The 12677-nt window shown below is 42.2% G+C and overlaps 1 protein-coding gene across 1 annotated transcript in view; it reads left to right on the top strand.

The window, feature by feature from the left end:
- The window catches only part of E2f3 (E2F transcription factor 3), a 71310-nt gene extending 59011 nt beyond the window's left edge, over window positions 1-12299 (top strand). Inside the window, exons 2-7 of the mRNA XM_090356317.1 lie at window positions 897-1008; window positions 2550-2769; window positions 3874-4032; window positions 6923-7037; window positions 8787-8922; window positions 10345-12299. Coding sequence (XP_090212443.1) covers window positions 897-1008; window positions 2550-2769; window positions 3874-4032; window positions 6923-7037; window positions 8787-8922; window positions 10345-10607 — 1005 coding nt within the window. The 3' untranslated portion in view covers window positions 10608-12299. The remainder of the gene's footprint in view (window positions 1-896; window positions 1009-2549; window positions 2770-3873; window positions 4033-6922; window positions 7038-8786; window positions 8923-10344) is intronic.
- The last annotated feature ends 378 nt before the right edge of the window (window positions 12300-12677 follow it).

The following is a 12677-nucleotide window of genomic DNA, read 5'->3' as shown; positions in this document are numbered from 1 at the left end:
ATTAACTAGAAATTGCAAATATCATTAGAAAACTTACCCCCCAGACGAGCCCAAATACAGCATTGCTGTCTATACCCTGCTGTTGAAACCACTTCTGCCTAAATGCTTGTCATTCTCCTACTGTTCATTCCTCGCAGTTACTACTTTAGTCATCTGTCGTCTCTCTTGGTCCCTACATGAGCCCTAAGAAGGAAGAGGCTCTTAGCTACCTACCTTTCTTTCTGTTCCCTTAGCACGGTTCCAAGTCCATACCTCACAAAGGTATTTTTAATGGACTAGAATTTAAATAACTTACTTATAATTCCTCATTTTTTAGGTTTTATGGCAAACTAAGGAAAGGAATACTAGTTAAAGTCACCATGGCATTAAGCAGAAGGTTTGGGGAACATAAGAAAGATATCAGTGGCGTCAAGCTTCCCAGAGGCAGAAATCTGAGGATCATAATTTGAAGCCAGCCCTAGCACAAAAGTCCGTGAGACACCTATCTCCAGTGAACCACCAAAAAAGCCAGAAGTGGAGTTGTGACTTACAGGGTTCTGTGTCAGCTTTGAGTGAAATGTCTTAAGGGACAGTACTCAGGCTGTGAGTTCAATCCCCAGCAATCACATGCGGCGGGCATGTGTGAGTGTAGGTGTGCACGCACAAGCACACACACAACTAAGCTCAGACAGATCAGGAGGTGGACATGAGGTTTTCTTCTATGCCTGGCATATATGTTGCCTCAAAGAATAAATGAACAAAGTGGACCCTGGACCGAACAGTAAAGGATCTCTGTGTTTATCCAGTATTGATACATACATGATGGCAGCGGGTAAAGAGCCTGGGTGGTAGCCTACCTTCCTGAACTAGACACCTGGCTCCAGGGAGTGACAAGTGATCATACTTTCTTATTCCAGGCAAAGCGAAGGCTGGAGCTGGGTGAAAGCGGCCATCAGTACCTCTCAGATGGTTTAAAAACCCCCAAGGGCAAAGGAAGAGCTGCACTACGGAGTCCAGATAGTCCAAAAAGTAAGGAATCTTTGATCCATTCCCTGTTTTCCTTGATGTGGAATTCCTACCTTGCAAAGCTTGTGGCTGGAAGTATGCCTTGGTGTGAATCATTTGGGCATGTTTTGTTTGTTTTCATTTCTTTCTGTGCCTCTCCAGAGATTACAGTGTATGCAAACACCTACCTGAATCTTTGCTTCCATGAAGACTTATTTTAACTGGAAGCAGTTTTCTTTTTAACCCAGTGTTTTAAGCTTTTGGTCACATTGTATAATTGAATTTTAATTTTCACATCCTGAATGGACATTACCTCTGAATTGGAGACAAGCTGGGTAGCACAAGCTATGCCAGAGTCAGAAACGTCTCTGCCAACCTCAATCTGCAGCTCAGCAGATGGCGGTATAAGAATTGATTGCACTAATAAATGTAGCTACTTTCTACTTGCATTGAATGCTACAATGATCTTTTCTGAGAAGCACAGTTATAAACAGCCAGACAGTCCCATTATGTCTTTTTCATTAGTGTTAGAGATTTGAACTCAGGATCTCATGCTTGCTAGGCAGGTACTCTACTGTCGAGCCACATCTCCAACCCTGCTTTTCACTGGTTATATCTGAGATACTGTCTCATTTCTACCCGGGGCACACTCCTGGACCACTATCTACCTATTTTAGGCTTCCTATTATGTCATGCACTCCCATGTCCCACTTCCCTCTAATTGAGGGAAAGTCTTGAACCATGATCCTCCAATCCTTAGTCTCCCTAATAACTATGATTATAGGCTTGAGCCTGTATTTACATTCAATGTAAAGACTAGATTAGACTTCATTTCCTTCCTGCCTGTTGTTTATGCATTAGGCCATCCATGAAGGGTATAACAGGCCAAGCACTTATAGAAGAAGTAATGCAAAATGCTAAATTAAGACCCTATTCTGGGGAGAGCTTAAACCTGGCTTCATTAGGTTGGGCCCTATGGATTGCCTAAGGTTACAACACCTTTTTGTGCATCTACCAGATAGTTTTAAGCACTTACTACGTGTGATGTACTTCATTAGATCCAAAGGAGGATAAGAAGTAGAAACTCACTGAAGATTTCAAATGAAAATGCTCTAATCAAACAAGAATTTTTCTCATTTCTTTCATGCCAGTCCTGGGGCTTGAACTCAGAGCCTAGGCACTGTCCCTGAGCTTTTTTGCTCAACTAGCACTCTGCCACTAGAGCCACGGCTCCACTTCTGGCTTTTTTTTTTTTTTGTGGTTAAATGGAACTAAGAGTACCAGGGACTTTCCTACCTAGGCTGATTTTGAACCATAATCCTCATACTTCAACATCTTAAGTAGCTAAGACTACAGATATATGAGCCACCAGTGCCCAGCTATCCCTTCCTTTTCTAATCAAGTAGTCATAACTTTTGGAGCTAACCAAAAACAACAGCTTGGCTTCAAATACTAATCCTGGGGCTGCAGTGGGAAAGAGGGCTTGCTTAACTGCAAAGAAACCCTTCATTTCTTTACCTTCCCCCTGTCCCCCTACCCGTTCGGTTTTTTTGTTTTTCTTTAAGCTCCAAAATCTCCCTCAGAAAAAACGCGGTATGATACGTCACTCGGTCTGCTCACCAAGAAGTTCATTCAGCTACTGAGCCAGTCACCCGATGGGGTCTTGGATTTGAACAAGGCAGCAGAGGTGCTGAAAGTGCAGAAGAGAAGAATTTATGATATCACCAACGTGCTTGAAGGCATCCACCTCATTAAGAAGAAATCTAAGAACAATGTCCAGTGGATGTAAGTAGGAAAACACAGCTTCCCAATATGCTTGTCTTGAAAGGATTCCTTTCTTTCTACCCGTCTCAGTTTCCATCTTCTTGTCCCCTACTGCATTTCTTTTCTTCCCTCCCTTCTTTTTCTCTTCCCTCCTCAACTTGTTAGGTAGTTCAGTCTTTCATCACAGATGCCATTTAGATGAAATATGGCTGGTGAGACAGACCAGATGTGCATGTGGGTAGATATACTGACTACACACTCACAAAGTGTCTTTGCCTACTTCTAGTAGATTGACTTACTTACTCTCTTGTAAATTCAGGCAAGACCTCAGTGTCTTGTTTTCTTTTGCAGATCAGGGATGGTAACACACACCTGCATACCCATATATCCTGTTACACATGGTAATATATACCATTTATGTATCATGGACAGAACAGTGTGTTTTATAACTGCCAATGTTGTATAAGTACAGCACTGAGCTCTTTGAGCATCATGGAAAGAATAAATCTGTTTTAAGGTGGCTTTGGAAAAAAAATACACTTCAGAAATGAGATGAATAGGTAACGTTTTTGTGCTTTTTAGAATTTGGACAGTTCAGTAACCCATTTTGACCTGTGTGCTAGAGAAACCTATTGACTACTTGTCTCTGTTCTTGTATATTCCTATTGCATCTATTTCCTTAACTCCTTTTCTTTTTATTGATGGTGTGAGACCCTCAGAAACTACCTAAGTCTTTCATGCTATGGAAGACTTTTTCTTTTTAAATTTGAGCCATTTTATCTCTGCTGTTCTGTATATTTCTCCTCTTTTTCTCTTGTTACATTGTCCAGCATGTGGTGGGGAGGGAGGAGGTGGCTGTCTTCCTTTGACTTCTGAATATGAACCTTCTGAAGAACTGGAACTATAAGTCCTTTAGAAGAAAAGACTAAAAAGTAACGCCTAATTTCTATGGCATGAAAGTTCAGGACTGTATGAAGAATATATATAAAGTTCTAATTTTAACACTTGACTAAAACAAGCAGTGTGGCCTCCCATTACCAAGAGGGAGCATTCACCCAAAGGACCAATTCTCCGTCCCTCCCCTGGTGTTCATGGGCAGCCTTGACGAATCTGCTTGGCTTCCAGGGGCTGCAGTCTATCTGAGGATGGGGGTATGCTGGCCCAGTGTCAAGGCCTGTCAAAAGAAGTGACGGAGCTCAGTCAGGAAGAGAAGAAACTAGATGAGCTGATCCAAAGCTGCACCCTGGACCTCAAACTGTTAACCGAGGATTCAGAGAATCAAAGATATCCTTTCTTCCACTGGTTTATCGGGGGGGTAGTGCCTTCTAGGTTAACAGTGTGACTTGAGCATGAGTTAGATTTTTCTCTACTATTAGGCCTTTGTGTTTACTCTAGTATTAGGCCTTTGTGTGTATGTGTGCGTGCATGTGTGCACACGCGCAAGCAAATGTACCCATCTCTATCTCATATCCATTTTGTTAGCCAGGTGAAAACTGGCTTTTAAAGCATTTTATTCATGTGTGGTTGGAATGTATAGGTATGCTCCTACTGTAAGACCACACTACTGAAAGATGTGTAAGGTGTCAGTATTAATTAATATTAATGACAACATTCAGCAGATTTGACTTTAGCTTCCCAGATTTTTGGTGGGTGTTAGCTGTCACTATTGGGGTTCTCACATTCTATTTTCTTTTCATTAGACATTGTAGCAATTGGAATTTGTTGACTCTATCTATTGGTCTGAAAAGTTGGAAAGAGAATAGAAAAATTAATTACACTCTGTGGTGGTATCCATATGTAATCCCTACACTCAGGACACAAAGGCAAGAAGATTGCCAATTCAAGGTCAGCCTGGGCTATATAGTGAAGCCTTGTGGGGAAACAGACCCGGGGCGGGGGGGGGGGGTATTTTAATGCATTGTGCTATTTACCACATCAAGACTGACTTCAGAAATACCCTAAGACTTGAGACATCTCAATTTGTCTATTCCTTTTTAAACATTAGTCCTCAGAAAAAAGATGAAAAACCAATTTCTGTTATCAACTTGCTGGCACTCCTAACAGGCCCTCCTTTATTTTTCTAGCTTGAACTCAGGGTGGACATTGTCCTTGGGCTCTCTCAAGGCTGATGTTCTACCACTTGAGCCACAGAACCACTTCCAGCTTTTTCTATGTACATGGTACTGAGGAGTCGAACCCAGGGCTGCATGCATGCTAGGCAAACTACCACTAGACCACGCTCCCAGCCCTTAAACTGATTTTAAACCACAAGTGTTCCTGTTCAGTTGACCTTGTCATCTGATAATTAGTAAGATGGGGGAAGAGGTGAGATGACTTAAACCCCCAGTGGTGGCCAGAGAAGGTTCACAAGAATGGAGCCCTTTTATTCATTGTTGAGTGAGGAGTCCCTTTGTAAAGGTACTGTGTGGCTGTATGTGATTGGCAGTTTTCTGGAATATGTGGCTCATAGCATTGCCACACCTGTTCACTTTCTCTAGGGCCTTTTTTGAGGAAAAAGAAAGCTGCCTTGCAGGGGACAGCAAACACAGGAACAGATTTGGGAAGGAGCCCCAAAAGAAGCACTTTTTAAGTATGTAAGTGTGTGTGTGTGTGTGTGTGTGTGTGTGTCTGTGTGTGTGTGTGCATTTCACAGTTTATTTCAATTCACCATTCAGTTCCCAATTTGGTACAGTTTGTTCATGCATGTGTTGAAATTTTCCTTCCTGCAACATGTTGAGTAATTGTAGATGAGTTTTTCTTTTAATAAATTCTTGTCATGTCCCGTTTTGACAGTAGGCTGGTTGTCAGTTTTTCCTAGAGTTCTCAGTAAAAAACAGAAATGTTTTCTATAAAGGTATCATTTGGCTTCATTAGTGGGATAAGTGTTGACCTAAAACACAGTTTTCCAAGGGTATTAACCCAAGCTCAACACTGAACTTACTGTTGCCTCCGCTGTTGAACTTTAGAGAATGTACTCGGTGAAAGATACCCCTATATGGGTGTACAGAATTTGTGAGGATATGTTTTGTTTTATTTTGTTTTGTTTTTAAGGAGAAGATTTATAGCTTCTTTCAGTATCTAATAAGTCGCTGCTGGTTGGTGTATCATTTCCTCTGAGCTCTAAACTTTTTCTGAGTATTAAACATGTGAGGTAATAGACATTACTTCCTATATCCTGTTACTCTGCAGAACTGTTTTCATTGTTTCATTACTTTTTGTTTTATTCTAGACATTTTCATGGCTTCCTGACTATGAATATTGTACTTCAGTTCTTTTCCATGTTCCTTATACAAGAAGTAATGCAGCCTCATCTCTTTTAGTGTCAACTGAGAATTTTTTTTGTCTCTTGTGAGCTTACCTGAGTATGTTTGCCATATAATAAGTGCCATCTTCTTTCATGATACCCTTTTAGGCTTGGCTTCCAGGGCACCTGCAGGAATTGTTCACTGCCAGGGAGTACTGCCAGGAATAGTGAAACGCGACTTTGTTCTCTTTTCTTACATCAGTGTTTCTCAAATTCATTCAGCTTGTGGAGGACCTGGGAGCCACTTTCCTCCTTGTGAACACTGAAGTATTGATAAAGTTAATAATAACACAAAAATAACAATTTATTTAACAGAAGTGATACTCTCATCTGTAGGTAGTACATAATCTGTAGGCAGCCCTTCAGAAAAACCATCTTGTCAGCCTTCTTCCACTTAGTCATTCATGTGATAATTGCTAATACTTGCTAATAGCCAATAGACATGGCTAGAGTTTTAAAAAAAGATCATTTGTAGAACATAGCCCCCCACCCCAATTAATTGGGTTCTACCCTCATTCAGTTCAAGTAACAGCTATTTCATTGCAGTTCATGAAATACCTGTGTATCAGAGGGACCTGGTTTCAAAATCTCTAACCTGAGTGGGATTTGATTTCTGTGTTTCTCTATTTTAATACCCTAAATAATCATAAACTTAGAAGTAGGCAGGACAATGTCTTCTTTGTTTAGAAAATCAATCAGTAAAGAAGATCCATGGGGAGCAGGGTGGGGGAAGGGAGATACCTGAAGGGAGATATTTTTATAAGTCATAAATAATTTAATTTTTCTCCAGGTCTTTTTTTTTTTTAGTTCATTTTCCTGAAGAGTATGTCGTAAGGTAATTACATGGAAGGTTTCCTTAACACTCCTTACGTTAGCTTATGTTACATATCAAGATATTCGAAAAATTAGTGGCCTTAAAGACCAAACTGTTATAGTTGTGAAAGCCCCTCCAGAAACAAGACTTGAAGTGCCTGACTCATTAGAGGTAAGGAGGCAGCATCTTCATGTATGTACAGAGATCTAGAGTGGGTGACATTGAATGTTGACTCATGGTTAAAGTCTATTTCCTCCTACAAGCTTAATGGTTCATTCTCATTTGTTTTGCTTAGCCCTAAATTTAAAAACAGTTCAACAGTTCATTGTTTATGAAATGTCCAAAGTATCTAATTTTAGACAAGCAAGGCATTTAGCTCAAAGCAATCTATGATGTCCTGGCCTTCTTGTACTTTCTCTCTCTTTTGATTTTTTTCCCATAATTTATTAACTAGGGGTTCTAATCAGTTTGAACTACTACTTAGGGAGTTTTCTGTTGATTACCCTATATATAGATAGTAATGGCCTGTATAAGTAGTTATCATGAATAAAGATACAGATATTTTCAAGGATCTCCCTAACGTGGCACATTTTAAGAACCTCTTCAATGATTTATAACATGTTTACTTTCAAAAAATTAAATGGGACCTTGGGGTAATTGATAGACCAGAATATTTTCAGGAAGTAGGGCATACATTTTTTTGTAATTGCTTTCAGATGTTCTTTGATAATATAGGCTACTGTTATAAGAAGGACAATAATCTTGGGGGGGGCACATAAATGATAAAACAAGGATGAAATTCACAAGCCCTTCCCTCCCCCCTCTCCATTAAGGTATAATTCCCACATTAAAAGATAATGGCTCTAAGGCCAGGTGCTGGTGGCTCATGCCTATAATTCCAGCTACTTTCAGGAAGCTGAGATCTGAGAGTCACAGTTCAATGCCAGCCTAGGCAGGAATGTCTGTGAGACTCTTATCTCTAACCACTAGAAAACTGGAAGTGGCACTGTGGCTCACGCCTATAATCCTAGCTACTCAGCAAGCTGAGATCTGGGGATTGAGATTCAAAGCCAGCCCAGGCACTAAAAAGTCCATGAGACTCTTATCTCCAATTAATCACCAGGAAACCAGAAGTGGCGCTGTGGCTCAAGGGGTAGGGTCATGGCCTTGAGCAGAAGAGCTCAAGGATAGCACCCAGTTCAAGTTCCATGACCAACTAAAGGGGGGGGGGGGGAGCTAATAGCTCTATGTTCTGGATGAATAGAAATTTAGTTGTCATGCTATAAATTCTGTTAACAAATGCAGTTCCTCATTCTTAAGAGTAATACTTGTGCCAGGCAACAGTCACTCACACCTGTAATCTTAGCTACTCAGGAGGCTGAGATTGCAGTTCAAAGCTATAAGGGGCTCTTATCTCCAATTAACCACTAGAAAACGGGAAGTGGGGTTGTGCCTCAAGGGGTAGTGTGGTAGCCTTGAGGTGAAGAACTCAGGACCAGCACCCAGGCCCAGAGTTCAGGCCCCACAACTGACCAAAAAAAAAAGAGAGACTATATCCAATGAACCATTTTCACAGTTAGTCCATCATGAATCCCAAGATCCCATTTAACCTCTTGACATTCCTCTCCTGCCCACTTTGCTTTCTTTGGGGCAGAAATTAGCAAAGTTGTAACAGATCTTGACTCTATTCCAAAAAAACTTCATTCGCAAAGCAAGTTGGTAGGTTTCTGTGGCCCTCAGACTGTAGTTTGCTGAGCTCTGCTCTAAAGGATGACCTTCACTGTTAAAAATCACATTAGGGATGAGGAAGCAAAGTGAACAATGCCTGTTAACCATGGATTTCAAATCTTCAGGTGGGCTTACTATGGTTCACATTTCTAAAAGGACTTGTGAGTTGATCTTGTGTCATTTCTGTTATAGAGCCTACAAATACATTTGGCAAGTACCCAAGGACCTATTGAGGTTTACTTGTGTCCAGAAGAGACTGAAACACACAGTCCAATGAAAACAAACAATCAAGACCACAATGGGAATATCTCTAAACCCACCTCCAAAGGTAAGAAAAAAAAGAAAATCTACTGTTGACTTTTGGAAACTGAAAAAATGAAGATAACTGTGTAACTGTCTATAGTACTTGCCTGGCATGCACGAAGCCCTAGGTTCCATCCTTGGTGCTACATACACAGAAAAAGCTAGAACTGGTACTGTGGCTCAAGTGGTAGAGCAGTAGCCTTGAGAAAGCCCAAGAACAATGTTCAAGCTCCGGGACTGGCAGAAGGAGGAGGAGGAAAGAAGGAGAAAATAACTAGAAGGATTCTGAATATGAACCACAAATCTAGGCCCAAAAGGGGAAAAAAAAATAACTTCCATTGTTATAATAACATTTCTTTTCTAGTTCTCAGGCTTGAACTCAGATCCTGGGCACTGTCTTTGAGCTTTCTCAAGGCTAGTATTCTACCACTTAAGCCACAGCACCATTTCCGGGTTTTGCATATATGGTTGTAAGGAATCAAACCCAGGGCTTCCTGCATGTTAGCAAGCACTCTACCACTAGTCCACTCTCGGGGCCCAATGGTAACATTTCTTAAAAAGCATTCTAGCTGGGCGTGATGGCTCACACCTGTAATCCTAGCTGCTCAGGAGGCTGAGATCTCAGGATCATGGTTCAAAGCCAGCCCAAGCACTAAAGTCTGTGAGACTCTTATCTCCAATTAACCACTAGAAAACCAGAAGTGGCACTATGGCTCAAGGGGGTGGGGAAATAGCCCTGAGCCAAAGAGGAGCCAGACCCAGAGCTCGAGCTCCATGACCGACCAAAAAAAAAAGCATTCTAATTGTATTACAGTGGACAGTGGCTCCTTCCCCACCTACCATGTCCTTTGGGAGTTTTATTATCAGCAAAAAACATTTTCTCATAGAGTTTTGGAAAACAGTGGAAGTGAGGAGTATGAAAATGTTGTAATGGAGGGTCATTGGCTGCAGTTGGCTTTCCATCTTTGGAGTGGGGCCAGGGTTCTAGGACCTTGAACTCAAAGTCCTGGCTTTTTCCCTTACCTTTTTGCTTAAGGCTAGAACACTACAAGTTGAACCAGACCTCTGCTTCCAACGTTTTGGTGGTTAATTGGAAATGACAGTCTCACAGACTTTACTGCAGCTAGCTTTGTATCTCCATCCTCAGATCTCAGGTTCCTGAGTAGCTAGAATTACAGGCATAAGCCAGCGGTGCCCAGCTTTGTTGTTGCCAGCACCCTTATAGAGGGTAATGAAGGCTGTAGGGAAGAGAGCCTTTGTCAGAGAATCTCTTATTTCTTTCCCTCGAGAAGTGGGGAAAAGATAGGGCTGGGGAGTAGCTGCAACTTGTCATGTTACTGTCTTCAGAAATCAGAAAGCGGAGTATTCCCACCTTCCAAAAAATATTGGTTAATTTGGCTGTCTCCTAATTTAACTTTTGGTTTACTCTCCAACATATTCTTTTCAGATTTGGCTTCAAACAACTCAGGACATAGCGATTGCTCAATTTCTATGGCAAACCTTTCTCCTTTGGCCTCTCCCGCCAACCTTTTGCAGCAGACCGAGGACCAAATTCCTTCCAACCTAGAAGGGCCATTTGTGAACTTACTGCCACCCCTGCTCCAGGAGGACTATCTGCTGAGCCTGGGGGAGGAGGAAGGCATCAGTGACCTCTTTGATGCTTACGATTTGGAAAAGCTGCCACTGGTGGAAGACTTTATGTGTAGTTGATTGTGCTTTGTGTGAACTCCTCCTTATAAACCAATATTTTTTTATCATGGAACCAGAACATCTGTCATGCAGTGTTGTCCCTTCCTACTTTCTTCCTCCAAGAGAGTATCATGAAGTAAACTACAAACTTCAGAACAAAGCTGACATTTTAATGAATTTAGGAAATTTGTCTAAACGCACAGTCGCAGGCTCCCTTGGGAAAGTCCTGCCTTTAGTTCCAGGCTCCAAATTTCTCCTGGATGAGTCAGCAAGTGAGAAAATGTGCAATCAGGTGTCTCTCACCTGTCTTTTTCCTTCCCCGCCTCCCTCTACTCCTTCCCTCTCTCCCGGATTGGCTTGCTGTGCCTGATGGATGGGCTGTAGAATGGGTTCTGGCCACCTGGCCCACTGGAAAACAGCAATCTTCCTTAATAGCATTTCAAGCCGTGCCTTCTGTGCAGAATGCATGTCTTTGGGGTCTGCTAATATGGAATGGAACTGCAGCAAATGCAAACTTGAAGTCATGCAAAAGTATGAAATGGATTTCTTCAGCTCTTCTTAGGAATATTTAAATTACTGTCCTAATTCAGTTTAAGCTATGGACTTCGTGTCCCATTTGGGGGTCTTGAGAACCTTCACAGCCTTTCAGATGAAGAACCTGTTTTTTGGGTTTTTGGTTTTTTTCAAATACTTGTTGCAGATACAGAAGACTAGTAGAGTTCTGCCACTCGAAGCTGTTGTGGATTTTCCTGTCTCCATAAACCACTTCCCCAATGTATTTGTGAGTTTTCCATTGATTTGTAGCAAATGCCTACTTGGGAGTGGAGTAACTTGTGGATTGTTTTAGACTTTTTCTTTTTTTTAAGCTGCCATTTAAGCATTCCTGTGGCACCCATCACCATTTCAATTTAATTGTTTACTTTCAAGTGGTTTTTTTTTTTTTTTTGCAAATTCAGATTCTTTTAGCAGAGGGAGAGAACCTCTACTGATCAGAGCATCTTAAACCTGTGTGACCCAAGGTCTACCAGCCTCTGCAAGAAGCATCATCCTACCTTGCTTCCTTTCACAGGAAGGGAGCTTGGAGCGAGTCAGCTCTGGAGCTCACTTGTACGGGTGGCTCGTTGCAAAGGATTTACAGGTCAGATGACCAAAAAAGAAAAAAAAAGCAGTCCCAAGGAACAGCCAGGCATGGACCCCTCCATCCTTGGGCTTCCCGGGGCCCCTGTGACCGGGGAAAGGGCTCTTATGCCATACTCAGGGAGACCACTTCTCAGGATGGGTTCAGATGGAGAGGCCTCTAGGGAGAAAGACATCCCATTGTGTGAGTGGCATTCTATCATGGCACTTCCTTAAGCTAGAAAGAACAGGGAGCTCCCACTGTGTTGGGAGTGGAAGACTCCTGGCCCAAACCCATTCCCCCTCCACTATGAAGGAAGTCAGAAGATAGAAAAAAATGAAGTGGAATGCCAGGGCGTCTCCTTCTTCACTCCTCAGGAATGGTATCCCATGTTGAAGGCTTCACATAGCTTCAGATCTTACCAGTGACATCCAAGAATGGCCTTCCCCCACTGGCAGGTGGCAGCAGCCATCTTCTCCTGGGAGTATGGCATAGTACCTCAAATCCATTTCTTGGATGCAAAGGGCTGCGGAAGTGAGGGAGTTATGAAATCTCCAGATGAACAGTTGAATTGAAATGCTATGTGCCTGGCCCGTTGCCATGGGAGGTGGGTGGGGGGACATGTAGTAGGCACCCAACTCATACGTGTTAATTGAAAATATCCCCTTAGGGGAAAAAAACATTTAATAAACCACAAGAACCCCAGCCAGTTTCCTCTAGTTCGATTTCCACAATATGCAAAGTGGTGGTGGGGTCGAGACAGATGACACCAGCACTTTAAACTCTGTGTGTGGGTATGTGTGGTGTATGTTTGGGAAGAAAAACAAAAGGTGCAGACTATCTTCCTCTCTCTTCTTCAGCCTCCATCCCCGCCTCCTCCCCTCATACACACTGGACTTGGTACAAAATATCCGTGTGGTCCCGAGCTAAAACATTGGGGTGGAGGAGGGAGGGGGGGCTTTGTGTTAAGTGCC

This window comes from Megascapheus bottae, chromosome 22 (assembly GCF_031878675.1).
Source record: "Megascapheus bottae isolate mThoBot1 chromosome 22, mThoBot2.hap1, whole genome shotgun sequence".
Classification (NCBI taxonomy): domain Eukaryota; kingdom Metazoa; phylum Chordata; class Mammalia; order Rodentia; family Geomyidae; genus Megascapheus; species Megascapheus bottae.
Note: the sequence above shows the minus strand (reverse complement) of the source record. Positions and strands in the feature narration are given on the sequence as shown.